Raw genomic sequence first — 24595 nt, 5'->3', positions numbered from 1 at the left:
AGGGACACTGTTCCAACTGCCCAGCTCCCTTATACCTGGTGCATAATCTTGTTCCTCAAAATATACCCAGGAACCACATCTCCCTCCTGAGGGGTTTGCCCTCAGTCCAGGACAGAATTCTCATCTGTATCTGAGGTGGAGATTTGAAACCTGCCACTTGGGCTGGGCATGGTGGCTCAAGCCTGTCATCCCAGCATTCAGGGAGGCTGAGGCCGAAGGATCGCTTGTCACGAGTTCGAGACCAGCCTCAGCAAGAGCGAGACCCTGTCCCTACTAAAAATAGAAATAAGCTAGACAACTAAAATAGAAAAAAAAAATTAGCCAGGTGTGGTGGCACATGTCCCAGCTACTCAAGAGGCTGAGGCAGGAGGATTGCTTGAGCCCAGGAGTTTGATGTTGCTGTGAGCTACGCTGAAGTCACGGCACTCTAGCATGGACAACCAAGTGAGACTCTGTCTCAAAAGAAAAAAGAAAAGACCGGGCGCAGTGGCTCACACCTGTAATCCTAGCCCTCTGGGAGGCCGAGGCGGGCGGATTGCTCGAAGTCAGGAGTTCAAAACCAGCCTGAGCAAGAGTGAGACCCTGTCTCTACTATAAATAGAAATTAATTGGCCAACTAATATATATAGAAAAAAATTAGCTGGGCATGGTGGTGCATGCCTGTAGTCCCAGCTACTGGGGAGGCTGAGGCAGGAGGATTGCTTGAGCCCAGGAGTTTGAGGTTGCTGTGAGCTAGGCTGATGCCACGGCACTCACTGTAGCCTGGGCAACAAAGCGAGACTCTGTCTCAAAAAAAAAAAAAAAGAAAAGAAAAAAGAAAGAAAAGAAACTTGCCACTTGACTCTGCCTTTGCCAGAATCCAGGAATCTGGGACCACCCCTTCTCTCTGCAGGACCTGGACAAACCATCCCCAGTCCCATCAATCAATGCCACACTTCCAGAGCCCTGGCTGATTCACAACTCAGGAGTCCTGACTCCTAGCTCACACCTTCTTAGGCACCCACAAGTCTGGATTCCTAACCCAGTCCTTCCAGGGCCTTTGCAAGCCCCAAGCCCCCTCGCTTTAGGGCACGCGTGGCCCAGGCCTCTGACCACAACAAACCCACGGGGGCGCTGGAGTCCAGGCCTCAGCTCCTACTCTCCAAATACAGAGGAAGTCCTAGCCTCAACCCTTAGGGGACCCGGGAGTCGGAGCCCCCAGCCCCTCCTCTCAGCTGTGGGGGCAGCTGAGCCAGGGGTCAGGCTGTGGGGGGGGGAGGCCAGAAGGGGCGGGGACAGCCGGGATTGGGAGGGGAGACAGCGGCGTGGGCGGCTGGCAGAGGGAGGGAAAGCCCAGCAGAGAGAGGAAAGAGAAACCGGGAGAGGAAGGAAGAGAGAAAGTGAGAAAGAAAGTCCGAAAGAGAGAGAGGAGGAAACAGCAGACGTGGAGGGCCAGAGAGGGAGAGAAAGAGGAAGAGATTGAATGTGAAGGGGGGGGAGAGAGAGAGAGAGCATAAGAGACAAAGAGACCAACGGAGAGTGCCAGTGAGCAGGTGAGAAGAGACTGAGTATGAGAGATAGTACCTAAGGGACAAAGGAGATAGGAGACTGTCCTCTTGCCCCCTGTCATTGGCACCCCAGAGCTGGGTAAGTTCCCTGGCTGGGCTGGGAGGGGCTGCCTGGGTGCACATTCCTGGTGTCACAGGGCTTGGCTTGGGGAGTTGGCAGGGATGGTTTGGGGGTACGTGTGGGAGGGCAGGAGACAGGCAGCCGGAAGGAGGCAGGGAATGGAGGGTCCCTAAGCACAGAGAGGGTCAAATTCCTGGCTAGAGTACAGTGGCCAGGCATAAAGGAGCCCCTATTCTCTGGCCTGGACTGCAGACAGCTGCCCCCTCCCGCAGCTGCCAGGGCCGCCTACCTCTCTTGGCACCACTCATGGTATGCGGTCCCGGGCCATGGCCTCCCCAGCCCCCCAGTCCCCAAACAACAGGCTCTTTCTCCTCAGCCTCCTCCGACCACCGAGCCCCTGACCCCATCTCTGTCCCAAGCTGGGTCAGCCACAGAGACACAGCCCCTTTCTTTCTCTCCCCTAGCCCTTGATGGAGGAGGGCAGACCTCGAAGCAGCCTCAGCCTGGCCAGCAGCGCCTCCACCATCTCCTCGCTCAGCAGCCTGAGCACCAAGGTTCGGGCTTCCCGGTGGGGATGGGGAGGAAGGCGGGGCTCTGGGCCACCCATCCCTGGTTTCCTAGCCCTGGGTTCTGAGCCACTCCAGGGGCGCTGGTTGTTAAGAACAACGATCCTGTTTGGGTGCGGTGGCTCATGCCTGTAATCCTAGCACTTTGGGAAGCTGAGGCAGGAAGATCGCTTGAGCACAGAATTTGAGGTGGCATTGAGCTGTGATGATGCCACTGCACTCTAGCTGGGGAACAGAGTGAGACCCTGTCTCAAAAACAAACAAACCCACAAGACCAAAGATCCTGAGCAACGGAGTCTTCCAGACCTAGTAAGGTCCCAAATTGCCCACCAGCCACAGCTAGGAACTAAGAGGCACTCCCAGCTCTGTCCCCACCCCTCATATTTTCCTAATTCGAAGCCAGAGTAACAACCTCCCTTGACCCTGGTTGCTAAGATAAGGCCACTCCCCAGCCATGAGGCCCCTCGAGTTCTCAGAAACAGTGCTTGCTCTAGATCAGGGCTGGGACTCTGTGCCCCATCTCTAGCCATCTAGTCTACCCACTAAAGGAAAGACCCTTCTCTGACAATAAGGCCCATGGGGACCGGAGATATGTGTCCCAAATTAGCACCCCAGCCTAGAGTTTAAGGATGACACTCATTAACTTCTTCTGCCCTTCCCCTCACAGTTTTCCAAGTTTGGAGCCCAGAGATTCGATCCCAGCCTTGGTCAGCATCACCTCCGGGCAAGGGTGTCCTGCGGCAATGTAGCCACGGATACCCGGGGTATCTGTGTGTTTCAGGAGAGGCAGCTCCATCTGGGCAAGAGGGGGGGACCTGAAGGCCCCTCTCCTTGCACTTGCTAAGGGATGTCACTGCTTGGCACTGAGGAATCCTTTGATTCACCAGGGACCCAGCATGGAAGTTTCTCCCGAGTATGGGGACCTCCCAACCGAGATTCCCAGTTCAGATCCCAAAGGCTCGATTCACCTCTGGCTCTGGTAGCCAAAGGCATCCTCTTCTTGGCAGTGGACCCTTGATTCCCAAATTCCTTCCCAACAGCCTCTTCCTTGCCTCTCAACATCTCCATCTGCCCATCGAAAAAGAGTCTCTCAACTCTGCACCATGAACACCCCCAATTCTCATCGCTAAACTCAGCCCCTCCTTGGCCTGGTTTGTTTGTTTCTTTTTTATTGAGACAAAGTCTGGCTCCATGGCCCTGGGTAGACTGCAGTGGCATCAGCCCAGCTCACAGCAACCTCAAACTCCTGGGCTCCAGTGATCCTCCTGCTTCAGCCTCCCGAGTAGCTGGGACTACGGTCGTGCACCACAATGCCCAGCTAATTTTTCTATTTTTGGTAGAGACGGAGTCTCACTCCACTCTTGCTCAGGCTGGTCTCAAATTTCTGAGCTCAAGTGATCCTCCTGCCTCGGCCTCCCAGAGAGCTAGGATTACAGGTGTGAGCCACCGTGTCCTGCCCTTGGCCTGGTTTCTAAGGGCAACTCAGTGAGGGGCTACCTCACTCCCCCCATCCCATCCCAAGGCCCTCCTCCCCCATTCACTTCTGTCCCCTTCTCTCCTCAGAAGCCCACCCGGGCAGTAAACAAGGTCCACGCCTTTGGGAAGAGGGGCAATGCACTCCGAAGGGACCCCAACCTCCCTGTGCACATCCGAGGCTGGCTTCATAAGCAGGTAGAGTCGGCAGGAGAAGGAAGAGGCTAGAGTCTGTGCCCCTGGCTGTCCACTGTTTCTCTCCTTCAGAATGCCCAGTATGTTTCTTTTTGCTATCTCTGCTCCTTTGCTTATTCTGTCATTGTTTCATTCATTCATTCATTCATTCAATGACTACTTCTGCAAATAAGACAACCAAGTATCTACATTACATTCAAGATTAGGGTGGAGGGCCGGGCGCGGTGGCTCTCGCCTGTAATCCTAGCTCTTGGGAGGCCGAGGCGGGCGGATTGCTCAAGGTCAGGAGTTCAAAACCAGCCTGAGCAAGAGCGAGACCCCATCTCTACTATAAATAGAAAGAAATTAATTGGCCAACTGATATATATATATAAAATTAGCCGGGCATGGTGGCGCATGCCTGTAGTCCCAGCTACTTGGGAGGCTGAGGCAGAAGGATCGCTGGAGCCCAGGAGTTTGAGGTTGCTGTGAGCTAGGCTGATGCCACGGCACTCACTCTAGCCTGGACAACAAAGCGAGACTCTGTCTCAAAAAAAAAAAAAAAAAAGATTAGGGTGGGGCACGGCGCAGATAAGAAAATAGTAAATAAATAAATGGTTGAGATCATCAGATTGTAGGAAGTGCTGTGAAGAAATTAACACATGGGATATGCTCGGAAGTGGCCGAGGGATGAGAGCTGGGTTTGACTCTTGGTCACGGAAGGCCTCTCTGAAATGACAATCGAGGCCAGGCGCGGTGGGTTACGCCTGTAATCCTAGCACTCTGGAAGGCCAAGGTGGGCGGATTGCTCGAGGTCAGGAGTTCGAAACCAACCTGAGCAAGAGTGAGACCCCGTCTCTACTTTAAATAGAAAGAAATTAATTGGCCAACCAATGTATATAAAAAAATTTAGCCGGGCATGGTGGCGCATGCCTGTAGTCCCAGCTACTTGGGAGGCTGAGGCAGGATGATCGCTTGAGCCCAGGAGTTTGAGGTTGCTGTGAGGTAGGCTGATGCCATGGCACTCTAGCCTGGGCAACAAAGCGAGACTCTGTCTCAAAAAAAAACAAAAACAAAAACAAAAACAAAAAAACAATGGAGCTGAGATCTAAATGGCAGGAAGTAGCCCGCCATGCTGAGATCGGGAGGCAGAGCACACCCAAAAGGAAAGGACCTGTGCAGGCAAAAGTTTGGCGTTCAGAGTGAAGTGAGGCAGAAGAGAAAGTAGGGGCAGCCGAACAATGGTTCTCAAAGTGTGGTCCCTGGACCAGCAGCATGATATCACCTGGGAACTTGCTAGAAATACACAAATGATCAAGAAATCATGGCCGGGCGCGGTGGCTCACGCCTGTAATCCTAGCTCTCTGGGAGGCCGAGGCGGGCGGATTGCTCAAGGTCAGGAGTTCAAAACCAGCCTGAGCAAGAGCGAGACCCTGTCTCTACTATAAATAGAAAGAAATTAATTGGCCAACTGATATGTATATAAAAAATTAGCCGGGCATGGTGGCGCATGCTTGTAGTCCCAGCTACTTGGGAGGCTGAGGCAGAAGGATCGCTGGAGCCCAGGAGTTTGAGGTTGCTGTGAGCCAGGCTGACGCCACGGCACTCACTCTAGCCTGGACAACAAAGTGAGACTCTGTCTCAAAAAAAAAAAAAAAAAAAAAAAAAAAAAAAAAAAAAAAAAAAAAAGAAATCAGGAACTCTGGGGATGGGGCCCAGGAATCTGTGTTGTAACACTGTCTCAGTGATTCTTTTTTTTTTTTTTTTTTTTTTGATACAGAGTCTTGCTTTGTTGCCCCAGGCTAGGGTGAGTGCCATGGCGTCAGCCTAGCTCACAGCAACCTCAAACTCCTGGGCTCAAGCAATCCTTCTGCCTCAGCCTCCCCAGGAGCTGGGACTACAGGCATACGCCACCATGCCCGGCTAATTTTTTCTATATATATTAGTTGGCCAATTAATTTCTTTCTATTTATAGTAGAGACGGGGGTCTCGCTCTTGCTCAGGCTGGTTTCGAACTCCTGACCTCGAGCAATCCACCGGCCTCCGCCTCCCAGAGTGCTAGGATTACAGGCGTGAGCCACCGCGCCCAGCTGTCTCAGTGATTCTTATGCACGCGGAAGCTCGAGACTCCCTGCAAACCCATAAACTGGGGTAAAGAATTTGAGATTTATTCTAAGTGTGACAGCAAGCTCTGTTTTGAGAAGGGGACTCCCATGGTCTAACATAATTTTAAAAGATCATGCTGGCTTCTATGGGAACAGATTGAGGAGGAGAAGGGCATAAGGTTGGAGACAGTGGCATGATCCAGACAGAGGTGACGGGGAGACACAGGATTGGGTGTCACCTTCCTGGCCTCGCTGTGTCTCATGCCCCAGGAATTGGACCAAGCAAGTCTCTGGATATAAAGCCTCTGCCCACGTGTGGTGCATTATCTCATCCAGGCCTCTCTAAAACTTCTCAGTCCTCAACTGACAGATGAGAAAACACGAGGGGCCTAGTGGGGAGACGACTTGTTTAAGGGCATAGCTTGAAGGTGGCATAGGGAGGAGTAGAACTCAGGTCCAACTGTGTCCAGAATTCATGTCAGCTCAGCCACCACACACTGGCTTCCAGCTCTCTGGGTCCATCGCATCAAATGGGCGTGTGTCTCTCTCCTCTCTCTGGGTGTCTGTCCCCCTACCCCTGTGTTTCTGTCTCCGGTCTATGTCTCTGTTCCTCTGTCTCCTCGTCTCTTTCTCTCTCTGGGTCTCTGTCCCCACCGTCCCTGTCTTCATCTCCTTTCTCCTCTCCCCTCCACTCAGGCCCCTCCTCCCACCTCTCTCCTCAGGACAGCTCCGGGCTCCGGCTCTGGAAACGCCGCTGGTTCGTCCTTTCCGGCCACTGCCTCTTCTATTACAAGGGTCAGTGACCCGGCCGGTATGGGGTGGGGGGGCTCCCCTCCCACTCGCCCTTAACTCTGGCCTCTTGATCCCTGTGTGTCCCTGACTCCAGCCCCCTCTTTGCAGACAGCCGCGAGGAGAGTGTCCTGGGCAGCGTCCTGCTCCCCAGCTACAGTATTAGGCCAGATGGGCCGGGAGCCCCCCGAGGGCGGCGCTTCACCTTCACCGTGAGTCTGTCCGCCCCCTCGGGTGCTGAGTCGCTGTCTCTCGGGGAAACTGGAGTCTTCATTACTGGAGGTCAAAGGACCCTCCTTTGCAGAGGGCCCGGGCGTCCTGTCCTAAGCCTCCTCTCCCACAGGCAGAGCACCCGGGCATGAGGACCTACGTTTTGGCCGCTGACACGTTAGAGGACCTGCGGGGCTGGCTGCGGGCGCTGGGCCGGGCCTCCCGCGCAGAGGGGGACGATTGGTGAGTACAGGTCCGGGCCCCTGACCCTGGACCTGCGTTCTGAGTCCGTCTAGTCACCCCAAACTCCTCTCCTCGGAGGCCCTGTCCCCTTGAATGTCCGATCACTACTCTTCTAGCTAAAGAGTCTCAGTCTTCCAGACTCCACCTGCTGGGAACTTCGGTTCTTCCAATCAGCAAAGTCTTCCTCTCTCAAGCCCCGCCCACCGCCTTGTTCAGCACCGCCCCCCAGCTGGCCCGCCAATCAGGGAGTCTGGTAGACACTCTCAGCTCTGCCCCCTGAGTTATCAATGTTCCACAATCTCTGATTGGCTCTCTCTAAAGTCTCCATCCCATGTGCTGCCCGGTAAACCAAGTCAGATGAAAGACAATGTCAGATTAAACAAAAAATGTCAGACTGTCAGGCTGTGTGGCCGCCTGCCCCAATTCTCACGCTGGGGACTGGCTTAGACTATCTTATAGCCTGAGGCATTGGGTCCAGCAAACTAGACAGACCATGTGAGTCAGCACAGGTCACTTCCACATTCCGAGCCTCAGTTTCCCCATCTGCAAAATGGGGACGACGACTTATAGTGCACAATCTCCCCTTTGTGGGTGCGTCTCCATGTCCTCACCTGTGAAAGGTGAACAGGGCTGTCATGAGGTTCAAAGGAGTGATGTGATTTTCTGTGTCCACTCGCTAGTGGGCAACCCAGGTCACCCGCGCGTCCCCAGCCTGGGGAGGGCCCTGGCGGCCCCGGTGGCCCCCCGGAGGTGAGCAGAGGGGAGGAGGGGCGCATCTCAGAGTCACCGGAGCTGGCCCGACTCTCCAGAGGCCGTGGCAGACGCGGGCTGCTGGCTCCCAGCCCCACAGCCGACCTCCAGTCTGGACTGCGGGTTCAGAGGGCCAGGAGCCCAGAGTGAGTGGCACCGAGTTGGGGGCGGGGCCAAGGCCAAAACCAAGGGCGGGCCGGGGGCTTGCGAGCGCTTTCTGCGCGAGTGTGTGGGGGTTCCTGGGGTTCCCTTGGGGTCACAGCCTGTGGGGAGAAGTTCTAAGGAGGAGTTGCCGCCAAGGGAAAGTAATGCAGGATCTGGACAGTAGAGGATTCTACTCCAGAGGGACAGTAAGACATGTCCCTGGGGCCGACGTGGTGGGTAGTGAGGCAGATAGAGGGGGCTCTGGTTGACTCAGTTTCCCGATTCTCTGCTTCCCACAGCCTGTTCACACCCCTCTCGCGCCCTCCCTCCCCTCTGAGCCTCCCCCGACCGCGGTCTGCTCCTGCGCGGCGACCCCCTCCTTCCTCGGGAGACACAGCACCCCCTGCCCGACCTCACACCCCCCTGAGTCGCATCGATGTCCGGCCTCCTCTGGATTGGGGGCCCCAACGCCAGACCCTCTCCCGCCCTCCCACTCCCCGCCGAGGACCTTCCTCTGAGGCCGGCGGAGGAAGGCCCCCCAGGAGCCCCCAGCCCTGGAGTCAGGAGCCCAGAACACAGGTGAGCAGAGAGGTGAGGAGGAAAGAACTACATCTCCCATGAGTCCTCTGGCCTGCCTTTTCATACTGATGTCTGACCTTTGCTCGTAAGGCATCATGGGGACTGTAGTCCGGGCTACCCGGCCAAGGCAGCGCTTTGAGAGGTAGAGTGGTTTGCAGCTGCTTTGTCCCCAGTTTATCTTTCCAACTTGGCCGCCTGCCGTTTTCTCTGAGCATCATGGGATTGTGCCCAGAATATCCATAGCTAACCGCAAATGTGAGAGGGAGAAGGTTGCAACTTCTATCAGCCGTGGAGCTGTTTTGCCAGGCTAGTCCATTTAAGATCATCCTCTATTCATCTTCTACAGCTATGTAAAAAAAAAAAAAAAAAAAAAAGAAGATCATTCTCTGTGTCCCCACAGTGATACACAGATGGAGAGCAGGTAGTTGAGGAAGTTGGTTGGGGGGCCCAGCTCTGACTCTCAAAATATCTCCTAAAGCACTTCAATTCTGGACACGCCCACTCTAATATTTATTACTAAGACGATGCCAATTTCTAAACATCTCTGTGTCAATGTTCCTCCCAGGGACCCTCTGGCTCCTCCACTTATCTCCAGCTGCCCCCACGGCCCCCTGCAACCCAGGCCTCCATGGTTTTATTGGTAGGTATCCTGGGGCACCCCGAGTCTACCCCCTCCCTTGCTTTCTTTGCTATGAGGAATGTCATCTCCTGGCCTAGGGTACCTAGAGAACACTAGTTATTTCAAGATCGCTGGGTGGCTGCTTATTTCGTTTCCTGTGGCTGCTGTAACAAGGCACCACAAACTGGGTGGCTTAAAGCAACAGAAGTTGATTCTTTCATGTTCTGGAGACCAGAAGTCTGAAGTCAAAGTGTCAGTAGGGCCATACTCTGCTTAAAGGCTCTAGTGAGGTTCTTTTTTTGTCTATCTCAGACAAAGGTGGGACAAGGGCTTGTGAGTGCTTTCTGCCCCATAAGGACACCAAGATGACTTCATTGTAACTTAACTTACATCTGTAAACACCCTATTTCCAATTGAGGTCACATTTCCAGGTACCAAGAGTTAGGATTTAAACATATCTTTTTTTTTTTTTTTTTTTTTGAGACAATCTTACTTTGTTGCCCAAGCTAGAGTGAGTGCCATGGCATCAGCCTAGCTCACAGCAACCTCAATCTCCTGGGCTCAAGCGATCCTCCTGCCTCAGCCTCCCAAGTAGCTGGGACTACAGGCATGCACCACCATGCCCGGCTAATTTTTTGTATATATATTTTTAGTTGGTCAATTAATTTCTATTTTTAGTAGAGACGGGGTCTCGCTCAGGCTGGTTTCGAACTCCTGACCTTGAGCAATCTGCCTGCCTCCGCCTCCAGAGTGCTAGGATTACAGGCGTGAGCCACCGTGCCCAGCCAAACATATCTTTTTGGATGACACAAATTCACCCCCAACGGTGCTCAAGGGTTTTCAGCTTGCAAGGGTGGGGACTTTGAGTTCCTGCTTAGAATTCTTTTGAATATATACCTTCCTGACAGTTTACATAGCTACTTGAATGGTTCATTATTGCAAAATAAGTTCTTTATTTTGTTATTATATTTTCTAGTTATTGATTCTATTATTTTTGTGGGTTTTTTTCTATTTCAGCATATTATAGGGTACAGATGTTTAGGTTATGTATGTTGCCTTGCCCCCCCAATTCTATTATGCTTTGTAGATTTATCTTATATCTAGTATCCTTGATGAAGTCCCTTTTGCCTTCTAATCACTCATCAATTCTGTTGGTTCTTAGGGTAGATGAGTGTATCTTCTGTAAATAATGGTGGTTTTGCATTTTCCCTCCCTCTCCTTATATCTTTGGTTTTTCCCCTTTTCTTTTATTATAGCATGGTTAGCATCTCTAATACTGTAGTGGCAGTAGTGAGTATCCTTGTTTTATTCTTAGTCATAAAGACAGTATCTAAAGTTTCTTCATTAAGTATAATGTTTGCTATAGCTATTTATTTATTTATTTATTTTTATTTTTTTGAGACAGAGTCTCGCTTTGTTGTCCAGGCTAGAGTGAGTGCCGTGGCATCAGCCTAGCTCACAGCAACCTCAAACTCCTGGGCTCGAGCTATCCTTCTGCCTCAGCCTCCCAAGTAGCTGGGACTACAGGCATGCGCCACCATGCCCGGCTAATTTTTTTATATATATATCAGTTGGCCAATTAATTTCTTTCTATTTATAGTAGAGACGGGGTCTTGCTCTTGCTCAGGCTGGTTTTGAACTCCTGACCTTGAGCAATCTGCCCGTCTCGGCCTCCCAGAGAGCTAGGATTACAGGCGTGAGCCACCGCGCCCGGCCTCCTTGTTTTATTCTTAGTCATAAAGACAGTATCTAAAGTTTCTTCATTAAGTGTAATGTTTGCTATAGCTATTTAATAACAGAAGCCATGGCGTCTTCCTGAAGCCAAGAATCTGGCAGCTGGTCTACTGAGGTTTGCAAAAGCTTAGAAGAAGCTAATAAGGAGATGGGTGCCTGTCAGTAGAAACAGGGCTTTGCTCAGCTCCGGTTTACAACAGGGTATGGGGACAGACAGGTCCTTATTATCTTTTCTCCCTCTTCTTAGCCAGCTCCTCCCCTGGAGTCAACCTTCCATCAAAGCTTGGAGACAGATGTAAGTTCTTACTGATCCAACCCCTGCTGAGTTCCCAGAGTTGGGGAGAGAAGGTTCTAGAATCATTTTCTAGGGTAGGGAAAGAGCCAGATTTAGTCCATAAATAGCTCTTGCTCTTATTTCTCCAGACTCTGCTGACCAAGTTGTGTGGACAGGACCGACTCTTGAGGAGGCTACAGGAGGAGCTAGACCAGAGGCAGGAGGAGAAGGTACCTTGGCACTGGGCGGGGGCCCTTATCGCTTCCTACCAGCTGGGTGTGGAGTATATGGGAGAACACCTTTTCTCCCTTTCTCACTCTCTCCCTGGGGCTGCCTGTGTCTTCGGAAGTCTAACCACCTTCCCTCTTGCTGCAGGAACAGCTAGAAGCAGCCCTGGAGTTGACCCGGCAGCAGCTGGGCCAGGCAACCAGGGAGGCTGGGGCTCCAGGGAGGGCCTGGGGTCGCCAGCGCCTCCTGCAGGACCGACTGGTCAGTGTGAGGGCCACCCTTTGTCACCTGACTCAGGTGAGCATTGGGTAGGGAGCACATCCTCTCAAGAGGCCCCAGGACTCTACAAGTTGTTATGAAGGGGACCAACCCCATAGGAAGGCAGTTCTTGAGAATTCTGTCCTCCTCAAATTGCAAACCAATAATCTTAACCATCCTAGAGGGTAAGGAGCAAGACGTCAAGGAACAGCACAACTTAATTTAGCAGTTTAAGAGGGTGATTTAGGCCAGGCGGGGTGGCTCACGCCTGTAATCCTACTACTCTGGGAGGCCGAGGTGGGCGGATTGCTCAAGGTCAGGAGTTCGAAACCAGCCTGAGCAAGAGCGAGACCCCGTTTCTACTAAAAATAGAAAGAAATTAATTGCCCAACTAAAAATATATATACAAAAAATTAGCTGGGTATGGTGGCGCATGCCTGTAGTCTCAGCTACTTGGGAGGCTGAGGCAGTAGGATCGTTTAGAGCCCAGGAGTTTGAGGTTGCTGTGAGCTAGGCTGACGCCACTCACTCTAGCCTGGGCAACAAAGTGAGACTCTGTCTCAAAAAAAAAAAAAAAGAAAAGTTACTTAACCCCTCTGGGCCTTAGATGCCTCCTGTGTATGCTTGAGATAATGATATTTACTTGGTAAGGTCATTACCTGGTAGGATTACATTAATATATGTAAATGAACAAATGAATATTTAACACTTAAGGCACCTGATTTAACGCTTAAGGTACCTTGTACTTGATAAACAATATTTAAGTGTCAGCTGTCATTATTATCAAATGGAAAATGGAAACAATAAGAAAAGCTACCTCACAAGAATTAAACAAATGCTGAAAACAGTGCTATCAATAGCACATGGTAAGTGCCCCATATGTGTTAGCTGCTGTCATTATTTTTTTTATTTTTTTTTTTTTTTGAGACAGAGTCTCACTTGTTGCCCAGGCTAGAGTGAGTGCCGTGGCATCAGCCTAGCTCACAGCAACCTCAAACTCCTGGGCTCAAGCGATCCTCCTGCCTCAGCCTCCCGAGTAGCTGGGACTACAGGCATGCGCCACCATGCCCGGCTAATTTTTTCTATATATATTAGTTGGCCAATTAATTTCTTTCTATTTATAGTAGAGACGAGGTCTCGCTCTTGCTCAGGCTGGTTTCGAACTCCTGACCTTGAGCAATCCGCCCGTCTCGGCCTCCCAGAGAGCTAGGATTACAGGCGTGAGCCACCGCGCCCGGCCTTGCTGTCATTATTATTAGTAATAGTAATAGTATTGACAAAAGTATTGACAAGGAGGTTCTGCTGTCCAGGAGCTTGTAGGCATTGTGGTCTTAACTGTCCCCCAAATTCATTAGATTTGTAGATTTTGCTGCCTTAGCAGAGTGCAGAAGTAACCCAGGGCGTCCGGGGAATGTCTACACTAGCAGCATGTTGGAATTGCAGGTTCCATGTAGATGCTGGGGTTCACAGTAGTCCGAGCAAAGAGGCCCATGGGAATTGTAGTCCAGGTACCCTAAAGGTGCCAGCGATCAGGCCTCCCTTCCTCCTCCTCGCTGGGCAAAGATGGGATGGGGAAAGATCTGGTGGGAGAGAAGGTTAACCTTGTGTCTCCCCCTTTCTGGGACCTGAGGAGCGAGAGCGGGTTTGGGACACGTACAGAGGCCTGGAGCAGGAGCTGGGCACCTTAAGAGAGACCCTCGAGTACCTGCTGCACCTCGGCTCTCCCCAGGTACGTCTCTGCTGGAGGCCCAAGCTCCACCCTCCACTCCCAAACTCCGCCTGGAAACTCTTTCAGCGTTCAAGCACCGCCCACAAAATAGAGGCCCCTCCCACAAAATAGAGGCCCCTCCCACTCCACACCGAGCTCCTCCCCTCTCTGTTCTTTCATTATACTAAGCCCCTTATGGTATGGTAGTTAAGACCCTGCCCTTCCTTTTAAGACCTGCTTTCAGATTCAGAGCCACGCTGCCGTTTCTTTCTAAATCTGTCCTCCCCTTGAAGCCCTGCTCTCGCCAGCAAAACTCCACCGCTCAGCCCTGCCTCCATCCTGCAAGTTCCTCTCTTGCATCCTGCTGTTAAATTGATCCTCAAGAGTTTCCAGGTCTAAACCCAATCTCTTCGTTCTAGCCCCACTTCTAAAATATAAACCTCACTGCTTAGCTTCAGGCCTGTTTCTTCATTGTAAGTCTAGCTGCCGAATTCTATGTTGTTGTTTTTGCTTTTGGCTGTGTAGTTCTGAGTAATATATCTTTAGTTAAAAACACTGATATGTTGGACAGGTGCAGTGGCTCACGCCTGTAATCCCAGCACTTTGGGAGGCTGAAGCGGGACGATCACTTGAGGCTGGGAGTTCAAGACCAGCCTGTGCAACATAGTGAAACCCCCCTCACTCCTAACTCCTGGTCTCTACAAAAAATAAATAGCCGGGCATGGTGGTGTGCACCTGTAGTCCCAGCTACTTGGGGAAACTGAGGTGGGAGGATTGCTTGAGCGATATATTCAGGCCACTGCACTCCAGCCTGGGCCACAAAGTGAGACCCTGTCTCAAAATAAACAAAGCTACAGTTAATAAGATAGGTAGCCTAGTGTTGCCACAAGTTTAGGCAAATGGACCTAAGGACTAGAACAGGGTACGATATCCAGAAACAGACTCATATATTTATATGGTGGCCTATTTATGACGGCGGTAACACTCCCAGGCAGCGCAGAAAAGACAGTCTGGGCCAGGCGTGGTGGCTCACGCTTGTACTCCTACCACTCTGGGAGGCCGAGGCGGGCAGATTGCTCGAGGTCAAGAGTTCGAAACCAGCCTGAGCAACACCCCGTCTCTACTAAAAATAGAAAGAAATTAATTGACCAACCACAAATATATATACAAAAAATTAGCCAGGCATGGTGGTGCATGCCTGTAGTCCCAGCTACTTGGGAGGCTGAGGCAGGAGGATCGCTTGAGCCCAGGAGTTTGAGGTTGCTGTGAGCTAGGCTGACGCCACGGCACTCACTCTAGCCTGGGCAACAAAGCAAGACTCTGTCTCAAAAAAAAAAAAAAGAAAAAAAAAGAAAAGACAGTCTGTCAAGTTCAATTAGATATCCATGTGGAAGAAAAATAAACCCTGACTCCATAAATGTAGCCCAGCTGATTTCAGACCCTTTCTGTGGCCCCCTGGCATTTTCCCACCTTTGAGTAACAACTTCCTTTCTTCCCCCAGGACAGAGCGTCTGCTCAGCAGCAGCTGTGGATGGTAGAAGACACACTGGCAGGTCTGGGTGGCCCCCAGAAACCGCCCCCCACCACTGAGCCGGAGGCCCCCTCTCCTGCCCTCCAAGGCGAGGAGTCCTCAGAGAGGGAGGTGAGAGGCACAGGTCTCTCTCCCTACCCCCAGCTTCCTGTCCCCTCTGTCCCTGGCCCAACCCATCCCCCACCCGCCTCTTCCCCCTCCCTTGAGCAGCTAACCAACCTCAGGCAAGTATCCCAACCTCCTTGTTTGCTGTGTTGCCACCATAGTGCGGTGGTGCGATGAAGCCAGATCCTAACAGCTCCCAGGAGCCACCTGTGTGTGTCTCTCTCCAACCCCACCTTCCGTGATGTCATGCTGGTAGCCAGAAACCAACCACCGTAGGAGTATTTACACCACAGCCATCGGCAAGCTACAAATCCGGCTACTTTTCCTCCAGAGAGATGTTTGTTAAACATTTACCAGACACCACTGCTCACTCATCGTAACTGGGAGGTCTGGACACACCGTAGGGGCTGCTCAGGAGGCAGGAGCCACTGTTGCCACAGCTGGGTTAGAGCCACAGCTGGCTCGGGCCTTCAGACCATGTATCCAAAAGACCTGGGTTCAGATCCCAGCTCTGCTGTCTTTATGACGTCAGTCATGGACCTCATTTTGAGCCTCAGTTTTGCCATATGTAAAATAGGGATAATAATCATAGCTGCCTTGTGGGTTTACTGTGGGATCCAATGAGATAATGCAGGTATAAGTGCTCAGCGAAAGCATTATAAAACATCGCACCCATAATGCCTTGCTTCATGCCAGGCATCATTGTAACAGCCATACCTGTGTGGACTCAATCCTCATATCCCAAAGGAAAATATGGCCCAGAGAGGTAAAGCAACTTGCCCATGGTCACACTGCTTATTAAATAAATGGCAGAGATTGGATTGGAAACTAAGATGTCTCACTCCTGGTTTACAATCTTAATCCTAGTCAGATTTTGTCTCAATTGTTATTTTTTTTTTTCTTTTTTGAGACAGAGTCTCACTGTGTTGCCTGGGCTAGAGTGACATGGTGTCAGCCTAGCTCACAGCAACCTCAAACTCCTGGGCTCAAGCGATCCTTCTGTCTCAGCCTCCCGAGTAGCTGGGACTACAGGCATGGGCCACCATGCCTGGCTAATTTTTTCTATATATATTTTTTAGTTGGCCAATTAATTTCTTTCTATTTTTAGTAGAGACAGGGTCTCACTCTTGCTCAGGCTGGTTTTCAACTCCTGACCTTAAGCGATCCGCCCTCCTTGGCCTCCCAGAGTGCTAGGATTACAGGCTGGAGCCACCACGCCTGGCCCAATTGTTAAGTTCTTGAAAAAGGGTAATAAGAATCACTACAATAATGATTCTCCTTCTCTGGTCCCTCCAGAGCCTGCCTGAGTCCTTGGAACTGAGCTCACGTCGGTCCCCTGAGGCTGACTGGGGGCGGCCCCCCGGGGGTGACAAAAACCTCGCCAGCCCTCACTCAGGTGAGCACCCTGGGCTGGTCGGGTGGGATGTTTTCAGAGTTCCCTGTTCTCACCAAGCCCCGTTCTGTCCTTCCAGGTCTTGGGTCTCCGAGGGTCTCCCGGGCTTCCAGTCCTGAGGGTCGCCATCTTCCTTCCCCACAACCAGGAACCAAGGTAGGCTGTAGGTCCATCTTACAACCCTTTGATCTGACCACCATGGACCCCCCCCTTCTCAGGAAACAAGTAGGAGAGGCAAGTTCTAAGGCTACACCCAGAGCAGAGAGCGCTATTTGTTCAGTGCACTGGGGTAGAATTTTGTCTCTGTTACTTTTAAGCTGTGTGACTTTGGTTCACTTATTAAACCTTTCTGCTCCTCTACTTTTTCATCTGTAAAATGGGGCTAATAGCAGTACCTACCACCTAGAGTTGACATGAGGATTAAAACTAGTTGAATGCTTGTGAAGGGCTGCAAATAGTGCCTGGATATAGTAAGTAATTCATTCATTCGTTTATCAATTCATTCATTCAACAAATATTTATGGACTAGTATCTCTGCTGTCCAATAAGGTAGTACAAACCCAAACAGATATGTGGCTATTTAAATGTAAATGACATAGGCTGGGCGTGGTGGCTCATGCCTGTAATCCTAGCACTCTGGGAGGCCGAGGTGGGCCAATTGCTCAAGGTCAGGAGTTCGAGACCAGCTGGAGCAAGAGCAAGACCCTGTCTCTACTAAAAATAGAAAGAAATTAATTGGCCAACTAAAAATATATAGGAAAAAATAGCTAGGCATGGTGGCGCATGCCTGTAGTCCCAGCTACTCGGGAGGCTGAGCCAGAAGGATCGCTTGAGCCCAGGAGTTTGAGGTTGCTGTGAGCTAGGCTGACGGCACTGCACTCTAGCCTGGGCAACAGAGTGAGACTCTGACTCAAAAACATAATAATAATAAAAATAAAAAAATTTAAATGAAATAAAAATTCACTCACATTTGCCTAATTTCAACTGTTCAGTAGCCACATGTGGCCAGTGGCTACTATGTTGGACAGAACAGATCTAGAACATTCCCAGGATTCCAGAAGGTTCCATTGCACAGTACCATTTATGCACTGAGGAATCGAGGCTGAACAAGATGGGAAGGAAATCCTTCCTCCTGAATCCGATATTTTAGTAGGAGGGGATGTAATAATCAATTTAATGTACATCACTTCCTATGTTATAAGAGCTAACGACATAAAAACAGGGCAGGGCTGGGGTTTGGGATGCTTCTGGGAAGGGGTACGATTGTAAATGGCTTGGTCGGGGGAGGCTTCGTGGAAAGGCGATGTTTAAGCAGGTACTTGAAGGAGGTGGGGGAGCGAGCTTTGAGGATGTCTGGCGGAAGAGTGTTTTGCAGGCACAGGGAACAGCCTTTGCAAAGCTTCAGAGGCAGGTGCGTGCTGGGCCCGTTGCGGCAGCAGCTAGAAAGCCAGTATGGCTGGAGCTGAGTGAGCGAGCGACAGGGAAAGGGATGGAGAAGAAGACAGAGAGGGAATGGAAGCGGATCATGCTTGGCCTTGAGGTCCAAGGTGAGGGCTTTGCTTTGACTCTGAGCGACCTGGGAGCCATAGAGGGCTCTGAGCAGAGGAGGGACGTGAGCTGCCTTGGTGGGAACTGGCGCCCCCTGGCGGTCATATGGGGAACAGACTGTGGGGGGCGAGGGCCGGGACAGAGAGAATAGAACAGTTGTTTGCAATAGGTTAGAAGCGCAGTGGACTTCTAGATATACTGTGCCAGTCTTCAAACTTTATCCAAAACCCCTGGGACCAGATGTAATTTGCAGTGCAAAACTTTGCAGATTGCAGAACAGTAACATGATACACAGACTGTGCATTACATAAAATCCCCAGCAGCGTCTGCGGCAGCACACTTAATCAAACGCACTAACATTTCTCCAATAAAACATATGAATATTCATACTAAATGGGATAAAGGCCATAAATAACAACCCAATTTAAATGTCAGGTTTATATAGCGAAGAGCTACTAAATGAACGAGACAGCGTGCAATAAAAATAGATTATAGGCCGGGCGCGGTGGCTCATGCCTGTAATCCTAGCACTCTGGGAGGCCGAGGTGGGCGGATTGCTTGAGGTCAGGAGTTCGAAACCAGCCTGAGCAAGAGCAAGACCCCGTCTCTACTATAAATAGAAAGAAATTAATTGGCCAACTGATATATGTAGAAAAAATCAGCCGGGCATTGGTGGCGCATGCCTGTAGTCCCAGCTACTCGGGAGGCTGAGGCAGGAGGATTGCTTGAGCCCAGGAGATTGAGGTTGCTGTGAGCTAGGCTGACGCCACGGCACTCACTCTAGCCTGGACAACAAAGCGAGAGACTGTCTCAAAAAAAAAAAAATAGATTATAAATATCACTTTTTATTTCTAAGGAAAGGGTTTCATAAAACATCATGTCACACATGCAGGCACAAATGAAGCCACATGTAGTCGATGGTTGTGGCATCTAGTGGCTTAAGAACTCTGGAGACAGGGGTTTTTGGAGTTGGACATCTAAGGGAGGGCTAGGAGTGGGAATCGGGCAGGTGGCCCGAATGAGGCAGGTGGCCTTCCTATCACCTGACCCTTAACAAAGGGTCTATGTAGGCAGTCTCCCTTTAACTGAGTAAACAGAATCTCTTGGTCACTCGTGAGGAAGGTCAGCATTGCACCATTTCATCAGTGGGGGGTTCTCCCCCTGTGTCCCTGGTGTCATCAACAGCATGGCTACAACCCTCTTGGATTTCTGAATTTCACCCTGCGTCAGCAGTTCCCCCACCCCGACAGGTGAGTTATTGCGGCATCCAGAAGGGGCTTCCATTTGTACCTGGTCATCTTTAGGCATAAGCCCCAAGGTTCAGTATCATCCTCTTATTAGTGACACCAAATCTGGTTGCTTGAGGACTTTGGGAAAAGAAGGTCCTTTGGTTTTCATCTGCAGGTTCATTTTCTTTCTTCCTTTCCTTTCCTTTCTCCTTTCCTTCTTTTTTTCTTTTTTGAGACAGAGCCTCACTTCATTGCCCAGGCTAGAGTGAGTGCCGTGGCATCAGCCTAGCTCACAGCAACTTCAAACTCCTGGGCTCAAGCAATCCTCCTGCCTCAGCCTCCCGAGTAGCTGGGACTACAGGCATGCGCCACCATGCCCGGCTAATTTTTTCTATATACTTTAGCTGGCCAATTAATTTCTTTCTATTTTTTTTTTTTGAGACAGAGTGTCACTTTGATGCCCAGGCTAGAGTGAGTGCCATAGCATCAGCCTAGCTCACAGCAACCTCAAACTCCTGGGCTCAAGCAATCCTACTGCCTCAGCCTCTCAAGTAGCTGGGACTACAGGCATGTGCCACCATGCCCGGCTAATTTTTTTGTATATACATTACTTGGCCAATTAATTTCTTTCTATTTATAGTAGAGACAGGATCTCGCTCTTGCTCAGGCTGGTCTTGAACTCCTGACCTTGAGCAATTGGCCCACCTCGGCTTCCCAGAGTGCTAGGATTACAGGCATGAGCCATTGCACCCGGCCTCTTTCTATTTTTAGTAGAGACAGGGTCTCACTCTTGCTCAGGCTGGTTTCGAACTCCTTGAGCGGTCCTCCCGTCTTGGTCTCCCAGAGTGCTAGGATTACAGGCATGAGCCTGTACCCTGCAGGTTCATTTTCAAATATCTTGGAAGCCTCAGTCTGTGGCTGCATTTATTTGAGATGATTTATCAGCCACAATGTGAGTGTTTGCAGCTGCAGATACGCCATCCTTAGCATGTCTTTTGTGTTCACTTTGTTTTGTTTTTAGAGATAGGGTTTTGCTATGTTGCCCAGGCTGGTCTTGAACTCCTAAACTCAAGCAATCCTTCCACCTCAGCCTCCCAGGCATCTGGGACTACAGGCACCACTGCGCTCAGCCTTAAGAAGTCTAGAGTCCTGGATTTCCCAGTACTTGCAACCAGCATACAGTTTTTTAGTTTTTCTTTTTTTAAGGGTAACAGTAGTTATCTTTGCTCTTCATGGAGTATAAAATTCCATGGTTCCAGCTATATTCAGAGATACCATACTAAGCAGAATCCAAATATCCCCAATACGCCACAATTCACAAGACATTAAGGAAGGGGATTGGCACAGCCCTTTTTGAGACAAATTTCAATTTTCAAAATTTTCAAATATCAAAAACTTGACAGTTTTCTTCCAGTCTCACTTGTCTGCAACCAGCTCATGTTGCTGGTACAAAGTGATTACTGTGCTTGTCCAAAAAGATTTTTCTGAATACTCATGATTTCTTGTTTGCACGATCATGCCCAGGAAAATTGTAGACATGATCCAAACGTCTTGGGTGCCGGCTTTCTCCAGTTTATCTTATCTATGGCTGGCGAATGTTGGGCACAGTTTCACCAGGTGTACAAAGCAGGCAGATTCTAAATGGCTAAAAATATCTGCTTGTTTAGACTATGTTTCAAACAACTGGATGTGTAGAAATTTGAGTTTGGTGCTAGCAAGCTATGGGGCCAGTTGCCTGGTCTGCTGTGAAGACATGAACAACACGGGGCAATGTTCAGGGGCGTCAGGACTCGGGATTGGTCAAATCAGAGTAAACTGCAGTGATTGGTCCTACGACATGCAGCTGATCCAAGCTGTCTCCTTGGAATTTTCTAATTGGAGATGGCAGGAAGTTCTCTTCCTTTGGGAAGGACCTATTCCTAGCTTCCTTGGCTTATGGCAGTATAACTCCAATATTTTTTTTTTTTTTGAGACAGTGTCTCACTCTGTCACACAGGCTGGAGTGTAGTGGTGTCGTCCTAGCTCATGGCAGCCTCAAACTCCTGGGCTCAAACCATCCTCCTGCCTAGCCGAGTGACTATAACTCCAATATTAACATGCCATTGTTCTTCCTGGGAGCATTTTCTGTGTCCAGATTTCCTCTTTTCAGGATGGGATAACACATGGCCACATCTCTGTCAGCCCATTTCCTACCTGTAAGGTCCTGCACTTTGTCCCATCTTTGTCCCCTTTAGTGCAAGCTGGCAGTGTTTGTCCTGTAATGATTTAATGGATCCACATGTCACATGTCATACACCTGATCTTTTAGCAAACGGTCATCTAGCCACACCCTTGGTGTTCTTCCTAGAACATTCTTTCTCACTTTTTGCAATATGAATAGGCTAAAAATGTTCCAAATCTACAAGTTTGCTTAACAATTTCATATCTGTCCTCTTGCATTTTTTTAAATTCTGGAGGTTTGAAGTCACCGATCAAGGTGTCAGCAGGGCCACTCTCCCTCCGAAGGTGTGGGGGAAGGATCTGTTCTGGAACTCTCTCCAGCTTCTGGTAGCTCTTTGGCTTGTGGCACCAGGACTCTGGTCATCACATGGCAGTCTCCTTGTGTGTGGCCTTCTCTCTGGGTTTGAGGACAGAAGAAGCGGTGAGGGCAAGAAAGAGCTCCTGAAGTCCTGGCTAAGGCAGGGCCAAACTGATCCGCTTAACAATTTCATTAGCCAGGGAATGCCATTCTTCGTTTTGTTGTTGTCAAATCTAGTCGAGGGTTGGTTTCTTGTCACCAGCGACCCACAGTCCTGAGTACTTAGAGTGTAAAGAGGGTTGATATGTCCAGGCAAGCGTGAGTGCGTCATTCCAGCGGATGGAGTGAAGCCAGAGAGGAAAGGGGCAGGCCACACGGGGCTTCGAAGGCCTTTGTCGTCAGGGTGCTTTGGGGCCATGGGACCACCGTGAGTAGGGAAGGACAGCGCCGGCTTTGGTGTGAAAAGACCCATCTGAGGTACTGTATCGAATTTACTGGAATGGGCACGACTGTAGGCAGAGAGATTTAGCAAAAGGAGATAAAGAGGAGGCCCAAGGTCAGGGTCTTGGGTGTTTCTCACTTCCTTAGGCCCCCATGGCCCGGCCCCGGATGAGCGCTCAGGAGCAGTTGGAGCGCATGCGCAGAAACCAGGAATGCGGACGTCCTCTCCCCCGCCCAGCCTCCCCCCGGCTCCTCACCCTGGGAAGGACACTGTCCCCAGCAAGACACCAGCCTGAATTGGAGCAAAGGGTGAGGGAACAGGGTTGGGATGGGGCTGCGGGGTGGTAGTGGGTCCTCTACTCCTAGTTTGAGTCTCAGTTTCCCTCTCTGTAAAATGGGGATACTTCCTACCTCCTTACCCTAAACTGGGTTTCCAGATACACCCCAGCTTGTACTTGTGCTAAAGTCAGCTTCCTGGGCTCTTTAGCGGGAGGTGGACAGGAGGGAGCGTGAGAGGGGACAGGGCGCGGGGGTCGCAGATCTGGACTGGAAACTCAATTTTCCTTCTTAGTTGCTAGGTGTTGTCAAAGGCAAAAAAGAGAATAAAAAAATTGCGCCAGTAAGGAAACTGATTTTATTTACGCGCTTACGGAGGGCACCCCAGATCCGAACCTCAGGGTGTCTCAGACATCTCAGGATGGTGTCACTTTAGACTTTTATAGGAAGGAATCAGATAAGCCACAGGTGTTGGGGGCAGTGAGGATTTTTTTAACCCACGCTGTTTTCCAGGAGCACAGGTAAAGTTAAACATTGTCAGTGTCTTTGGGCAACTTGATCCCCTTTCGCAGCCCCCTCAGATGGGGACGCGGGGCTTCCAGGTGAGGAGTCCTAATGTCCCAATTCCTTTCCAGACTGTCCTAGGGCACTCAGGATCCCAGAAATGGCTCAGAAGCTCCGGGTCCTGGAGTAGGTAAGGAACTGGAGGGCGGGTCGAGGGAGCAGGAAAATCAATTCGCGAAAGTGGGGAGGAGGAGTATTATTACTAAAGTCTCCTGAGTACTGAACTACAAGTCACAACACTTCTAGAGACGCTTGAGTTCCCAGAGCAGCCGAAACAAACCCAGAAAGCCCTAGATCCGCAGTAGGAACTTCCCTTCCCATAACTGGCTTGGTCGCTAGCAAACCCTGCCCCCTCATCGAGGAGATCGGGTAAAATTGACGCGCGAGTGGACGACAAATCCCATAACGCGCGGGCGGTGCGGGGGCGCGCCCTGTTCACTGTCCCTTAGAGACACGCGCTGGGGACTACAAGTCCCAGAAGGACACGCGGGGCGCCGCGGGCCTCGCTGTGCCGGCTCACGGTACCCTCTCCTCCTTTTTCTAGTCCGAGGAACGCCACTCCTTACTTGCCGACGTCCGGAGGCCACCGGGAGCGGGTCCTCAGCCTCTCCCACGCGCTGGCGGCTGAGGCGTCGCAGTGGCACAGAATGATGACAGGCGAGGGGCGGGGATCCTGGAGTCCGGGGTTTGGGGGAAGACCTGGAATCCGAGCTCCTGGAGAGGAGGGGTCTGCGGGCCGCTAGGAAGTTTTTGTCTTGGACAGGAAAGAGCTGAGCACGGCTTGGGAATTCTAGGTCCCAGCAAGAGGGGGACCGTGGTCCGGGACACTGGGGAGGAGGAGGTTGGGGGGGAGGACGCCTGAGTCGCAGGGAGGAATGGCCTGAGAGACTGAGGGGTCCGACTACACTCCTGGGTCTGAGAGAAGAAATGGCTGGAAGTCCTGAGTGCCGAAGTTTGACATTCTCATTCTTAACTCTTCCTCTCCAGGTGGGAATTTGGACTCCCAGGGAGACCCTGTCCCCACTGCACCACAGCCTCAGTCGGATCCCACAGCCCAGGAGACCCCTCCCAGATCCCCTCCGGCGGCTGATTCCGGTACCGGGTTCTCGCGCGGGCATAGTGGGCGTGGCGGAGGCCCCACCCCCTGGGAGCGCACGTGGGATTCCGGGACCGCCCCTCCGGTCCCGGCGCAGGACGAGGGGGCGTGGCCCCTGCGCGTCACCCTGCTCCAGTCCAGCTTCTAACCTCTCCGACGCGGCGGCCAATCGGAGCGAGAGGGCGTGGCCTGGAGACACCTCTCCCGGCATCTGGGGGCGTGGCCTGGTCGCCGTCGGGGGGCCTGGGAGAGGAGTGGTTTCCGTGTCCAGAGTTTGGTTTTCCCATACTGTTCAAATGTGGATTAAAAGTTTGAATCTTCAGTCAATAGCTCTCTTTCTGTCTGTGTGGGGCTGTCACACCGGGGTCTCTGAGGGGCAGAGCTGGAGTCGTGGACTCCGGGGTCCTGAGGGAGGAAGGGACGCTGGGCTTC

General features: G+C 51.2%; 1 protein-coding gene across 2 annotated transcripts; it reads left to right on the top strand.

Moving 5' to 3' along the window:
* Positions 1-1300: 1300 nt before the first annotated feature.
* Positions 1301-24490, top strand: PLEKHA4 (pleckstrin homology domain containing A4). Of its 2 annotated transcripts, XM_012754244.3 has the most exons (20): positions 1301-1626; positions 2073-2162; positions 3738-3845; positions 6649-6721; positions 6827-6927; positions 7059-7168; positions 7849-8064; positions 8362-8641; positions 9207-9281; positions 11242-11289; positions 11418-11498; positions 11644-11793; positions 13385-13483; positions 14964-15104; positions 16395-16494; positions 16571-16647; positions 22375-22536; positions 23139-23197; positions 23612-23724; positions 24055-24490. In XM_012754244.3, the coding sequence occupies exons 2-20, from the start codon at positions 2079-2081 to the stop codon at positions 24309-24311; spliced, it is 2334 nt and encodes a 777-aa protein (XP_012609698.2). In that variant the 5' UTR covers positions 1301-1626; positions 2073-2078; the 3' UTR covers positions 24312-24490. The 2 variants fall into 2 exon arrangements, with proteins under 2 accessions (XP_012609698.2, XP_012609700.2); XM_012754246.3 differs by lacking the exon at positions 7849-8064 and having other exon boundaries at positions 1302-1626.
* The last annotated feature ends 105 nt before the right edge of the window (positions 24491-24595 follow it).

This window comes from Microcebus murinus, chromosome 16 (assembly GCF_040939455.1).
Source record: "Microcebus murinus isolate Inina chromosome 16, M.murinus_Inina_mat1.0, whole genome shotgun sequence".
In the NCBI taxonomy this organism is placed as follows: Eukaryota; Metazoa; Chordata; class Mammalia; order Primates; family Cheirogaleidae; genus Microcebus; species Microcebus murinus.
The sequence above is the reverse complement of the archived record's forward strand: the minus strand, read 5'-3'. Positions and strand labels throughout refer to the sequence as shown.

Bases quoted from the DNA above. Each gene is read 5' to 3' on its own strand.
- PLEKHA4 (XM_012754244.3), top strand. From the start codon at position 2,079: ATGGAGGAGGGCAGACCTCGAAGCAGCCTCAGCCTGGCCAGCAGCGCC. The intron at 3,846-6,648 runs GTAGAGTCGGCA...CTCTCTCCTCAG, and splicing joins GAGGCTGGCTTCATAAGCAG to GACAGCTCCGGGCTCCGGCT. The intron at 23,725-24,054 runs GCGAGGGGCGGG...CTTCCTCTCCAG, and splicing joins GTGGCACAGAATGATGACAG to GTGGGAATTTGGACTCCCAG.